The sequence below is a fragment of the Carassius auratus genome, chromosome 8 (assembly GCF_003368295.1).
Source record: "Carassius auratus strain Wakin chromosome 8, ASM336829v1, whole genome shotgun sequence".
Lineage (NCBI taxonomy): Eukaryota > Metazoa > Chordata > Actinopteri > Cypriniformes > Cyprinidae > Carassius > Carassius auratus.
The window spans coordinates 23,149,634-23,162,392 of NC_039250.1; the positions used below are offsets into that span (position 1 = coordinate 23,149,634).

At 36.9% G+C, this 12,759-nt stretch overlaps 1 protein-coding gene across 3 annotated transcripts; it reads left to right on the forward strand.

Moving 5' to 3' along the window:
• Positions 1-881: 881 nt before the first annotated feature.
• LOC113107703 (adiponectin receptor protein 1-like) lies at positions 882-11,761 on the forward strand. 3 transcript variants are annotated; one of them, XM_026270381.1, is made up of 9 exons: positions 883-1,192; positions 1,279-1,360; positions 2,056-2,248; positions 6,977-7,093; positions 8,526-8,697; positions 9,376-9,562; positions 9,781-9,968; positions 10,054-10,247; positions 10,536-11,761. In XM_026270381.1, exons 3-9 carry the CDS (start codon positions 2,117-2,119, stop codon positions 10,662-10,664), a joined length of 1,119 nt encoding a protein of 372 aa, XP_026126166.1. In that variant the 5' UTR covers positions 883-1,192; positions 1,279-1,360; positions 2,056-2,116; the 3' UTR covers positions 10,665-11,761. The 3 variants fall into 3 exon arrangements, with proteins under 3 accessions (XP_026126167.1, XP_026126166.1, XP_026126165.1); XM_026270382.1 differs by having other exon boundaries at positions 882-1,321; XM_026270380.1 differs by having other exon boundaries at positions 883-1,360.
• Positions 11,762-12,759: the final 998 nt, after the last annotated feature.

The following is a 12,759-nucleotide window of genomic DNA, read 5'->3' on the forward strand; positions in this document are numbered from 1 at the left end:
GGTTGTGAAAAATGTCCACTCTCTCCCTCTATTGATTGACACTGGTTTCGTGTCTATGTCTCCCTGCTGTAGAAAGTTATTACAAAAAGAATGTTTATTTTGGACATGCAATTCCCTAGTAAGCCACTTGGGGTAAAACGAAAGGTTGTGAAAAATGTCCACTGTCCCGCTCTATTGATTGACACTGGTTTCATGTCTATGTCTCCCTGCTGTAGAAAGTTATTACAAAAAGAAGATTTATTTTGGACATGCAATTACCTAATAAGCCACTTGGGGTAAAATGAAAGTTTGAGAAAAATGTCCACTGTCCCCCTCTATTGATTGACACTGGTTTCATGTCTCTGTCTCCCTGCTGTAGAAAGTTATTACAAAAAGAATGTTAATTTTGGACATGCAATTCCCTTTTTTACCAGTAGGGGTAAAAAGAAAGGTTGTGAAAAATGTGCACTGTCCCCCTCTATTGATTGACACTGGTTTCATGTCTCTGTCTCACTGCTGTAGAAAGTTATTACAAATAGAAAGTTAATTTTGGACATGCATTTCCCTAATCAGCCACTTGGGGTAAAAAGAGAATATTGTGAAAAATACCCATTGCCCCCCTCTATTGATGGACACTGTCTTTATGTCTCTGTCTCCTTGCTGTAGAAAGTTATTACAAAAAGAATGTTAATTTTGGACATGCAATTCCCGTTTCTGCCCGTAGGGGCAAAAAAAGAGGTTGTGAAAAATGTCCACGGTTCCCCACTATTGATTGACACTGTTATCATGTCTATATGCCCTTTAACTAAAAAGCTATTACAAAAACAACGCCTACTGAGCTATAGCAAAAAACGAAAAAAGTTTGCACTTCCCCCACGGTCCCTAACTGAATGCTCTGCTGAGAGCGTTCTCTCCCGGCTTTCTGCACATTGCGACGGCTTGCACGGGGCCATGCTTATTATATCGAGGGAAAATATAGTAAAAGAAGGCTGTGGAACATGATCAGCTCTTCCCTTTTGGAGGTCACACTGTTTAGATTTTTGTAGGGCAATTCGTTTTGGAGTTATTGGCGTTTACTGCTGAATGTGTCACGAATATCGAAAACAAAACCAACTTAACCCCGCTGGGTCAAACCGGTTCCGGTACCACGTGTTCTTCCCTCTCTGACAGAGACGCAGGACGTGCCCACACTGTCTCCGCGAGCTGACACAGCGTATATCATACAAGACTGTTTAATCTGTATCAATTAAGCGATTTGTCTTGTAATTTGCTAATGAACTGAACCGCCTGGTTCTACAGGTTCAGAGACTCCTAGCGACCAGACGGCGAGCAGCGGCTGCCGGTAAACTCCCATCCACTGATTTCACAGCCTGTCAGCCAGGTGACGTATCAACACCGAGCTCTTATATTATTAAATCTAGTCGGTAATATTAATCTGGGAAATGTGATAAAAGTGACTGTGTTTTTGAAATTCATGATCAAATCAAAACATAGTGCATTGCATTAGCATTCAGGCTAGTGTCAGCTGGTTTGACAAAACGGATTCAGTTAAGTCATATTATAACAGCGATGTTACACGTCTTATAATAGCAATAATAATAATAATACAAACACAGGACGTTTAGCAGAATGTTGCTCGACCTGAGAATCCGCAGATGTTTGTTTTAATGGTTTAATTATTAGTTTGATTGGTTAGCCTGTAAGCACGTTAAGATAACGGGATTTAAACCTTTAAAACCATGGAAATAGGAGCAGCCAGATCTGACCAGATCTGAGCAGAAAAATAATTGATCATATTATGACAGATTGCACGAATACAAAATGATTATGTTTAAATCTAGTTTACGCTTAATCAAGTACAAGAAATTAGCTTAAGGGCCCCTTTGAATTTATTTTAGGGGCTTTTGCACTTCATGTCTTTAATTTCTGACAGGGTAAAGTGAACCAATTATTATATATCAACCAATTCGATATGTCAAGAATGGAATATTATAAAATCCATGATAAGTCTTGACTACATGGCCGATGTTTTTAACAGCCATGTGTTAATCTGTACTTTTTCTGCATCCTCATCAGGCCCAGATTGTGAACTGTGGAAGGAGGTGTAAACTCTGAGGAGTTTCGGGTTTGTCTCCCCATGACAACGTGTCACCGTAGTGACTGTGGCTCCCACAGTAATGCGGAGCGGTGCCCCTCTGAAGATGAGGACGCAGATCTCTCCGATATTGGGCCGCTGCTGACAAATACAGCTGAAGCTGAGAAATCGAGAGTGAGTTGTGAGGGAAAAATAAAACACAATGCCGTTTGGGGTCAGTAGTAGCAGTATTTTTATTTGAAGAAACTTATAAATTTATTTTGCAAAGGTACTTTAAATAGTTTAGAGGTTAAAGGAAAATGCCACCGATTTCCCATATTCCACTAAGTTCATCCCTCATCTTAGACGAGTTGATACATACCTCTCCCGTCTCTGTGCTTGCACTCAATCGATGTAGTGTGGTGCCGCTATGCTAGCATTAAGCTTACCACCATTCATTCCTTAGGACCCAAACAGGGATGGATTTAGAAGCTACCAAAGACTTCCATGTTTTCTCTATTTAAAGACAGTTACATGAGTAGATACACGAGATAGTATGGTGACCCAAAATAAACAGTGGTGATTTCCTAAGTGGATAAAAATGATGACTATAATGAATGGCGGAAGATCACTTCGCAGCACTTTGAGTTCGGCACAGCATTCTGGGTTTCCATAGGTCTTAAAAAAAGTCTTAAATTTATTTGTATCAAATTTGTAAATTGTACAGAAAAGTCTTAATTATGATTTCAAGAGGTCTTAAATTTGGGGATGGAAAGACCAGAATTGCGATAGGGAAACAGTTATATTCTACCAAACACTCCACCTGCTGGTAGAATAAATCCGCACTGTCAATAAACCTGTTGTTTTGTTCAGAGTTCAGACCAATGAGAAAATTGACCCATGTTTTGCAGGGGCTGGTGCTCTCTCTGGCAGCAGGTCTCACCCCCACTTTTATTTGTGACAGCTGCCACGGTCTTTCTCGCCGTTTCTTCAATTTTCTCTGTGAAAAATACTAAACTGTTCTCGGTGGCGTGCGGTGGTGTTTTTTAAAATTATGATGCAAAGTTCCCACAGCGGTATTACTTTCATTATTATTATTATTTTACACTTTTGTGTATCAGCTACCAGAGTTCGTGCCAGGAGTCACGATCGTTTGTCGCCGTTTCTGCTGTAAATTACACTGTTTCATTTTTAAATGAAATATTTGATGATGCATATTATAAATCAGCAAGCAGATGCAATTAGAATATGAGCCCTATAAATTGCATTAGCATTTTCCAGTAAAGAACACACAAAAGGAATGCCCAGCTGCTGCTAGCCAGTAGTTTATTTTTGCACACACACACACACACACACACACCCAATAACGCACACACACACACACACAAACATTTTATTTATTTAATGTAACACTTTATTAATTATCTAGTTGCTTGCATATTACTATATTAGCAGTTTATAACGTATTTTTCGGACTATAAGTCGCACCTGAGTATAAGTCGCAGGACCAGCCAAACTATGAAAAAAAGTGTGACTTATAGGCCGGAAAATACGGTACTCATAAAGCACATACTAATGCCTTATTATGCGTGACCATATTCTACATCTTACACTATAACCGAACAGTAGGCTAATTAATAGATTAATAGTTACGTGAGGCAAAAGTCAATAGTTAATATTGAGAATTGTATCCAAAACTAAAGTGTGACCATAATTATTTGTTTGTGATGGGTATGATTTGGAAAGGCACACACATCTTATTAAAAGGTTAAACAGCTGAAAATGCATATCAGCACAAAATCCAAGTTTAGAAACAGATTTGCATCAAGCCACACATCTGGAGAAGAGTTTAGAAAAGCATTCTGCTTCATTGAAGGTTCACAGAAGCATGTAGTCTCTATTTCCTTTAACAGGAGAAGTTTGAAATAACCAGGACTCTTCCTAGAGCTGGACTCCTGGCCAAACTGAGCAGCTAATGGAGAAGGGCTTTGGTTAGAGTGGTGACCAAGAAGCTGATATTGACTAGTGGAGCTCCATGATCATATGTAGAGATGGGAGAAATCTACAGAAGGAAAAACATCACTCCAGTACTCCACTGATCTAGGCTTTATGGCCTCAGTGAAGATGCATGAAAACACATTTGGAATTTGTAAAAAAAAAAAAAAAAAAAAGACCATCAGACTCTGAGAACCGAGATTCTTTGGTCTGATGAACCTCAATACTAAAGTATGTTTGAAGGAAACAGCTCTGCTTATAATTTGTACAGTAGCATCCCAAAAGTAAAATGTGCTGGTAGCAGCCTCATGCTGTGGGCCTGTTTTTTGGTAGTAGAGACCGAGGGACTAGAAAAGCTCAATGCACCAAAATATTGAGATGACCTTAATGAAAACCTAGTCTAGAGCATTCAGAAGCTCAGGCTGGGTCAAAGGTTCACCTTCCAACAGGACAATGACCTAAACACACAGCAAGAGTGGCTTATAAACAACTCTGTGAATGTCCTTGAGTGGCCCAGCCACAGTTTGGGATTGAACTCAATTAAATATTTCTGGAAAAATCTGAAAATATGTATGCCCCGATCCAACCTGACAGAGCTTTAAAGGTGAAGAGAAGAATGGCAGATAATTGCCAAATTCTGATGAGCAAAGCTTTTTGAATCATACCCAAAAAGACTTGAAGGTGAAGCTGAAGCTGAAGCTGAAGCTAAGTACTGTGTACTTGTACTTGAATACTTATGCAATCTACATATTTCAGTTATGTTATTTTTAAGGGTAACAAAATGTATGAAGATGTGACAATTCTGTTTTTGCTTTGTCATTATTAAAAGCTTTTTTAACACATAGTGTGGTCACACCAAATGTCGATATAATTTAGTTAATGGAAGTTAATTAATAAAATCTATTTATGGCATTATTTTTGACGGCATCCTCACTTTACAGCATTTTTACACAAGTGCCTAAACCTCTGCTCAGTAATGTAGCTTTGCATGTTTCTTATAGCATTTTGGAGACATTGCCACAGTTCTTCTGGATTGAGTCTGTCTCAGTTTGTTCTGTTATTCCAGACGGACTGGATGATGATGATGATGATGATGATGATGAGATCAGATCTCTGTGTGGAGCACTGGCTGCTGTCAGACAAAAATCTCACTGGATTATTACATTTAATAGAAAAAATAATGTTTGGAAATGTAAACTGATATTTACTACTGACACACTACAGCAAAACATAGACTTAAAACTATATATTAAAATAATCATGAAACCATTTTAATTGAGATACTTAAGTTTTTATTGATTTTTTTTTTAATGTATTTTTATAATTTATTGAGTTTTTATTTCTGACCTGACGGATTACTTATTCTTCCTCAAATCTGGTGAATACTTTGTACTTTGTTGCTTTATCAACCATTTCTGTGCAGAACACTTCAAAATCTTTTTTTTTTTCAAATATAAAAGCGAACAGTTCTGCTGAGCTTTGTGTAGGGGTTTAATTTAGTGCTCATCTGCTTGTTGGTATGTAGTATGCATCAGCAATTTTTATAATAAATTGTAATAAAAAAAAAAAAAAAACATTTCATTTCTCGGTGATCCCACATATGCCCATTTTCACTTAAATTCTATACTTAATTGAACTGCTCAATTTCCATTCATCACTTTATTAATTTATGTAAAATAATCTGACAACATTTATATAAACTCAAAGCCGCAAGGAACATAATTTAAGATAAATTTATGTTTGTTTGTTGTATGGCTTCAGCCATCAGTTGTTGCATGGCATCACTCAAGGCAAGGGAGGCAGAGTCTCTTTAGAGAAAAAAAATGGATGAGAAAGTTATCGATATTACAAAAACAAAATGTGATACAAAAAGTGCAAGTCGCTCGTTTTTATAAAGTAACTGTCCAACAGCGACACCCGCTGGTACAGATAAAAAGAACAGCTGAACATCAGTTGACAAATAAAATCTATTGTTTGTATTGTTACTGCCTTTTGTTATTATTTTGGAATAAATGTACAAATACGTAAAAACAGTAATTTGATGAGATTTATTTGTTTTGAGAAACATACTATTACATAGTGTAAAAATGCAAACTATAATTGTTTTTAGCCACTTCTAATGCCACTTCTGTGTTTCCTCTTCATTGAAAAGATCAGTTTTGTTAATACTGATTTAATTTGCTTGGTAAAAGCCCAAATGGAAGAATTTGACTCAAAAGATGGTGCACATTTTTTAAAAAATGGCTTAAGGGTAAAAATGGCCATAAAACTAGTTGCCAATACTTCATTTTCTATTATTGCTGTAAACTAACCACACGGAAGATGAAGAATTAAAAAAAAATTCAGGAGCCAGCTGTTAGTACAATCAGAGATAAGATATCAGCACAATAACACACTCTATAGCAAAATATTATCTAATTAATGTTAACGATGAAATACCAGAAAATGATAAATTCATAATTTCAAAATGATAAATTCTAAATTCATCCCTGTTTGGCTCCTAAGGAATGACTATTGACGTAGTGGCGCAACGCTACAGCGATTGAGTGCACGCACTGAGACGGGAGAGGTGCATATCAACTCGTCTAAGTTGAGGGAAGAACATAGTGGAGTATGGAAAAAACTGTGGCATTTTCTTTTAAAGTAAACAATTATAAAGTTCCAAAATGTTTCTATTTCAAATAAATTATATTCTTTTGAACTTTCTATACATTAAATAATCTGACAAATCAGCTGTATTTTAAAATGTATTAAAATGAAAGTTATTTTAAAAAAAAATTATATTTACTGTATTTTTAATCATATAAATGCAGCTCTGCTGAGACCCCAAGCTTTTAAATGGTAATGTACATATAATAGCTGGAGTGAGGAAAGAAAAACTAAACTTACTTAACGAAAAGATAATTAGAAGCATGATTGTTGTTGCAGGGAGCATCAGCATTACCTGATGAGGAAGAGGATGAGGATGAAGGAGGTTTGCGGGTGGCTACACTGCCCATGCAGGCACACCATGCCATGGAGAAGATGGAGGAGTTTGTACACAAGGTAACAGATGTTTATGCTTAACTGTCCTGGTATTCCTATTGATGTATTTTCAAAATCGCATGTGTTTAACTACTGTATTCTTAATTTTCTCAAAAAAACGACAGTGCGCCTTATAATCCAGAGTGCCTTATATATGGATCAAGGCACTCTGTCAAAATGTTGACATTCCCTTTAGCACAGCTCCATCTAGTGGATGCATAACACAAACCCAGTCAAACGTTTGACTGCAGTATCTTCTATTCTATGCACCTTATAATCCGGTGCGCCCTATATATGAAAACAGTTCTAAATTAGGCCATTCACTGAAGGTGCGCCTTATAATCCACTTATAGTGTGGAAAATACGGTAATCGCAATGTTCATGTTTTAAATGGATTGTTATTTAAATGTGGCCTATTTCAAGTCTGATATGTTTGTGTTAAAGGGGACCCATTATGCCCCTTTTTAGGGCTGCACGATGTGTTGTTTAAGCTTCAATATCGCGATGTACGAATCCATGATAGTCACATCGCAGGATGTGCGATGTAGGCTGTCGTAGTTTATCCGTTATTCATTAACTGTATTGCTCCCCAGCCCTTGATGAATGTGATTGGCGGAGAGAGAGAGAGAGAGCGCGCGAGAGAGAGAGAGAGAGCGCGTACGCGTGCAAGAGAGAGAAAGAGCGAGCGAGTCCCGGCCACATGCTCACCGTTTTCAAACAACAGGAGCGTTGTCTTGCTCTCTCCATCGCGCATATTAATCAATTCACACGATGGTGTCGATGTTTAAATCATTTAAAATGAGAATGTAAGTGTGCTCACCCCATTTCTGTTTGTAAGAAAAAATTTGATTAGATTTCATATCGCAATATATATTGAAGAAAAATAAAATATCGCAAGGTCATTTTTTCCCAATATCGTGCAGCCCTACCCCTTTTTAAAAAATTAGGTGTCCCCAGAAAATGTCTGTGAAGTTTCAGCTCAAAATAACCCACATATCGTTTATTATTTAATTTTAAAATGCCTGTTTTGAGTGGAAGCAGAAACTCGCTGTTTTTGTGCATGTCTCTTTATTTGCTCCCTGCTCCCTTTTTTCAAAATAGGGCTGGACCTTTACAGCTCTTTCAGTAACTTGGAAATAAGTCACGTGTTTATATCAGATAAATAAAATTACATGAGGGTGAGTATATAATGACAGAATTAAAAAATTTGGGTGAACTAACCCTTTAAGTGACAGCAGTGTGATATATAGTACCTACTGCTGTCTATACTGTAGATGAGCCAAACAATAAAAGAAAAACAGTAAATCACACAAAATAAAAGGAGTGGGTGGATTTGTATCATTATAGGATGGTTGTGTACACACACTGCCAACACACATTTATGTTCAAACAACATTTGAAAGTGAATTTTGCATATTAAGGGACCTTTAATGCAAAGTCTTTCCATTACCAGGTATGGGAAGGATGCTGGCGAGTTATTCCGTACCATCTTCTCCCCGACTGGCTAAAGGACAATGATTACCTGCTGCATGGACACCGCCCGCCCATGCCGTCCTTCCGTGCCTGTTTTGGGAGCATCTTCAGGATTCACACAGAAACTGGAAACATCTGGACGCACCTGCTGGGTCTGTGCTTGTATTATATGAAATGATAATGCAAAACCGTTTAATGTAACAAAACAAGCATCTCTTGAAATACTATATATCACTGTAGCCTCTTTATAAAATGACTATCAGAAAAACATACTCCTCAGCAGTTTTTATTAAGCATTTCCTGTTGTATTATATACATTTTAAAATTGTTCAAAAGATAGAGGTCAAGATTTTTTTATGTTTTTGAAAGAAAGTCTCTTATGCACAAGCCTGCATTTATTGTTACTGTTTTGTATTTGAATGTATTTTGTGTATTTCAGTATACTTTCATATAATTGCATCAAATTAGAATGATATCGTTCTAATTTGCTGACTTGTAGATCAAGAAACCTTTCTTATTATTACAATCACTGTTTAAAACTGTTTTTCTGCTTATGTTTTTATGGAAACCATGATAGATTTTTTTTCTGTACGGTTTTGATGAGTATAGAAATAATTTGGAACATTGTATAAGTGTTTACGGTCACTTTTAAACAGTAGTATGTCATATAACCCCATTGGCTTTTTAAGAAAGATAAATTGAACGATATTTGTAATGTGATAATCCAATATATGTGAATCACTGCCCTGAGGATGGCACTCTAATGTATAATTATGTGTCTGGTATGTAGTTTGAAAGGCCAATTGAGTTAATGTAATGTATCCCTACAGGCTTAATTCTGTTCCTGTTCTTGGGTACTCTGACAATGCTGCGGCCAAACGTGTCCTTCATGGCACCCGTGCAGGAGAAGGTGGTGTTTGGGGCGTTCTTCCTGGGTGCAGTTCTTTGTTTGTGCTTCTCCTGGCTTTTTCACACTGTCTACTGCCACTCGGAGAAGGTCTCCAGGACTTTCTCCAAGTAAGTGACACCCGTTTTTATGCTCTTTGTGTGTAGGCATTTTATGAGCGGCAACAAATGTATCTCAGTTTTCACAAAAGTCTCAAGCAGCACAACAGTTTTTAACACTAATAATAATAAGAAATGGGTTTTTTTAGCACGAAATCACTGTTTTAGAGTGATTTCTGAAGGAACATGTGACCTTCAGTAACTTGAGTGTATGTTCTTCATGTCTGTAGGTTGGATTACTCTGGTATCACGTTTTTGATCATGGGCTCATTCGTTCCTTGGCTGTACTACTCGTTTTACTGCTCTCCTCGGCCGCGGCTCATCTATCTCTTTGTTGTGTGTGTGCTGGGTGTCGCTGCTATCATTGTGGCCCAGTTGGACCGATTCGCCACCCCTCGCCACCGGTCCACACGTGCAGGTAATATTCTCTTCTGCCTCTCAGAGTATTCCACCTACCCGATTCATTTCAGATGTTTCATAAAACATTTTGTTCTCATATTTAGGTGTTTTCCTGGGCCTCGGTCTGAGTGGGATCATCCCCACAATGCATTTTACCATCACAGAGGGTTTTGTGAAGGCAATGACAGTGGGTCAGATGGGCTGGTTCTATCTGATGGGTGCCATGTACATTAGCGGAGCAGCACTTTATGCTGCACGGATACCTGAACGCTACTTCCCTGGGAAATGTGACATTTGGGTAAGACTCAAGGACATTTTTATATTGGAAAGTAGTGTAATAGCATATTTTAGCAGTACAAAAACAGATATGCTTGTTGATGTTTATACTGATGATATTAATTGAATTTGTAATTTTTTTTATCCTAATCATAAACACAAGGTTTTACAGCAACTAGTTGTGATGTTTACAGGACTTTGTGATTCATCTATAGCAGCTAATTAAATGGAAGTCTCACTTTGACTGAAAATAGCTTACTTTTGCATTGCAAAAAAGTTTCTGTGGTCTCTGTCTGTTTTGCTTTCTCAGTTTCAGTCTCATCAGATATTCCACGTGCTGGTTGTGGCAGCAGCGTTTGTCCATTTCTATGGCATCTCAAACCTGCAGGAGTTCCGCTATGGCCTGGAAGGAGGCTGCACAGATGATACTCTGCTGTAAATAAAAATAAATCACTCAAACTTTGGCCAGTGCCTGCTCACTTCACAATGAACCTGGACCCGACACAATGCTAATTTAATCATTGTATTATCTCTTGAAGGATTTTAACATTTATTTTAGTAAGATGTTTATTAGTTAAGATACTTCATAAATGTGGTAGGCTTGTGTTAATATTGTTCTTCAGCTTTTCAGTGCAGCACAGAATTTATTGTAAATCACTAGAATAAACCATAAAGCATTACAGAGGTCTGGAGAGGCACTACCTCCTCCAACACTTTCATCTTTCATCCGCCCAGGGTTCTTAAAATGTCTTAAATAACGTATTCCTAATAAAAGGCCTTAAAAAGTTTAAATATGTCCTAATTTCAAATTTGATGGGTCTTAAATATTTTTGGTCACATTTACTGCTTAAATAGCTTCAGTCTGAGGGACCTGATGACTGTTTACAACCATTTACACGCAGTTTAACAAATAGGCCTTTATAAAGGTAAATAAAATCATGCAGATTTAAGTATTTAAAGCTTAGTATTTAAAAAATATTGCTTCAGAATCATTGTGCACCACCAAAAATCTCAGTGATGTGGTAGTTTCGTGGGATATTTTGTGTGGAATATTGTCTGCTGATATGAAAAGTTCACTGTATATCGTAGAAATAAATAAATATAAATAAATGTATCGTAGAGCGATGATTTTTTTTCTTTTTACATTTAAAACATTAAATATTACATATATGTATGTAAAATAATGTGTATTTCCATTACAGGTGTAGGTCTTAAATTTCATATAAGGTGGTATTAAAAAGGTCTTTAAAAGTCTTACATTTCACTTGTTCTGTAGAAACCCTGTCTGACTGATCTGTTGGTTTATGCTTCTGTATTTTGTAAGAATTTTAGGGAAAACACATGAACATGCTTAGGTCTCAGTTTTCTCAAACATGTTTGTATGATCAAACCTTAATTTGTGACCTGAAATGCTTAACCTAGAGCTTCAGCAGTGTGTTTCACGTTGGGACACAATTTGATCTTTTGTTTGAGAAAATCGGGGTTTGGGAAGTCAAGATATTTGAAAAGAGCAAAATAAAGATGAAACATCAAGAATTGCTTGCTTTGATCATTAATAGTATTTTTTTAAGTATACTGACCTTTTGGTGTGTGTGTGTGTGTGTGTGTGTGTGTGTATATATAGAGAGAGAGAGAGAGAGAGAGAGAGAACACTTACTTAAAATACCTTCCAGTTATCTGTGTTAATCTGACACCTTGTGCTAATTTCCTTTATCTGACAAACCCTATAACTGGCAGCCTAACTTTCCAGTTTTCACTGACTTTGCAAGATAGTGAGCAATACTAAAGTGATTGTTCCAAATATGTGATTTCTAGAATAATGCATCTTTACAATGTCACTAACTCATTCAAGTTCCCCAAAAAGGCTGAGGAGCATGTTGTGTGGAAAGAAGAGAACTGGTTCAAAGTTCACTTCAGTGAAGAAAGCTAATTTTATTTGGGTCTGATGGGAAACATGTTTGTCATCAGACTGGGGAAAGACTGAACCTAAAGTCCTTAAAGTCAGTGAAAGGTGAAGGAGAAAGTGTCATTGTCTGGGGGTTGTTTTCTTCTGCAGGAGTCAGGCCTCTTATACAGCTACATGGCAGAGTGAATGCAAATTTTTATCAGAACCTCAACATGCAGTTTCTTTCCTGAATTCATCGCCGAATCAGCCAGAAATTTTAATGCAGGACAATGTCCCTGTCACACTGCAAAACAGGAAAACATTGAAATAATGAAAAGGTTGAGCCAGAGTCCTGAACTAAACCAGACTGAAAATAGCTGTTTCGCTAATTTGGATCACTGTGTTTTACACAAAATAACATGTAATTGTTGGAAAGCTTTGGTTATTTTATAAAACACTCTTTTACTAGCACAATAAAGCAGCCCACCATTAAAATTCCTTCAAATTCTGAACCTTGAAGATTACATTATTTCGGATGCAAGAAATAATTGTATTTCTGTGTTCATAAATTATTCTCTAATTGTGATCTCCACTGTGAGTGTGTGTTTGTACATATGTATATAAATATATTTTAGTTTTAGAAAATTTT

Bases quoted from the DNA above. Each gene is read 5' to 3' on its own strand.
- LOC113107703 (XM_026270382.1), top strand. From the start codon at position 2,117: ATGACAACGTGTCACCGTAGTGACTGTGGCTCCCACAGTAATGCGGAG. The intron at 8,698-9,375 runs GTCTGTGCTTGT...GTATCCCTACAG, and splicing joins CATCTGGACGCACCTGCTGG to GCTTAATTCTGTTCCTGTTC. The intron at 9,563-9,780 runs GTAAGTGACACC...TCATGTCTGTAG, and splicing joins GTCTCCAGGACTTTCTCCAA to GTTGGATTACTCTGGTATCA.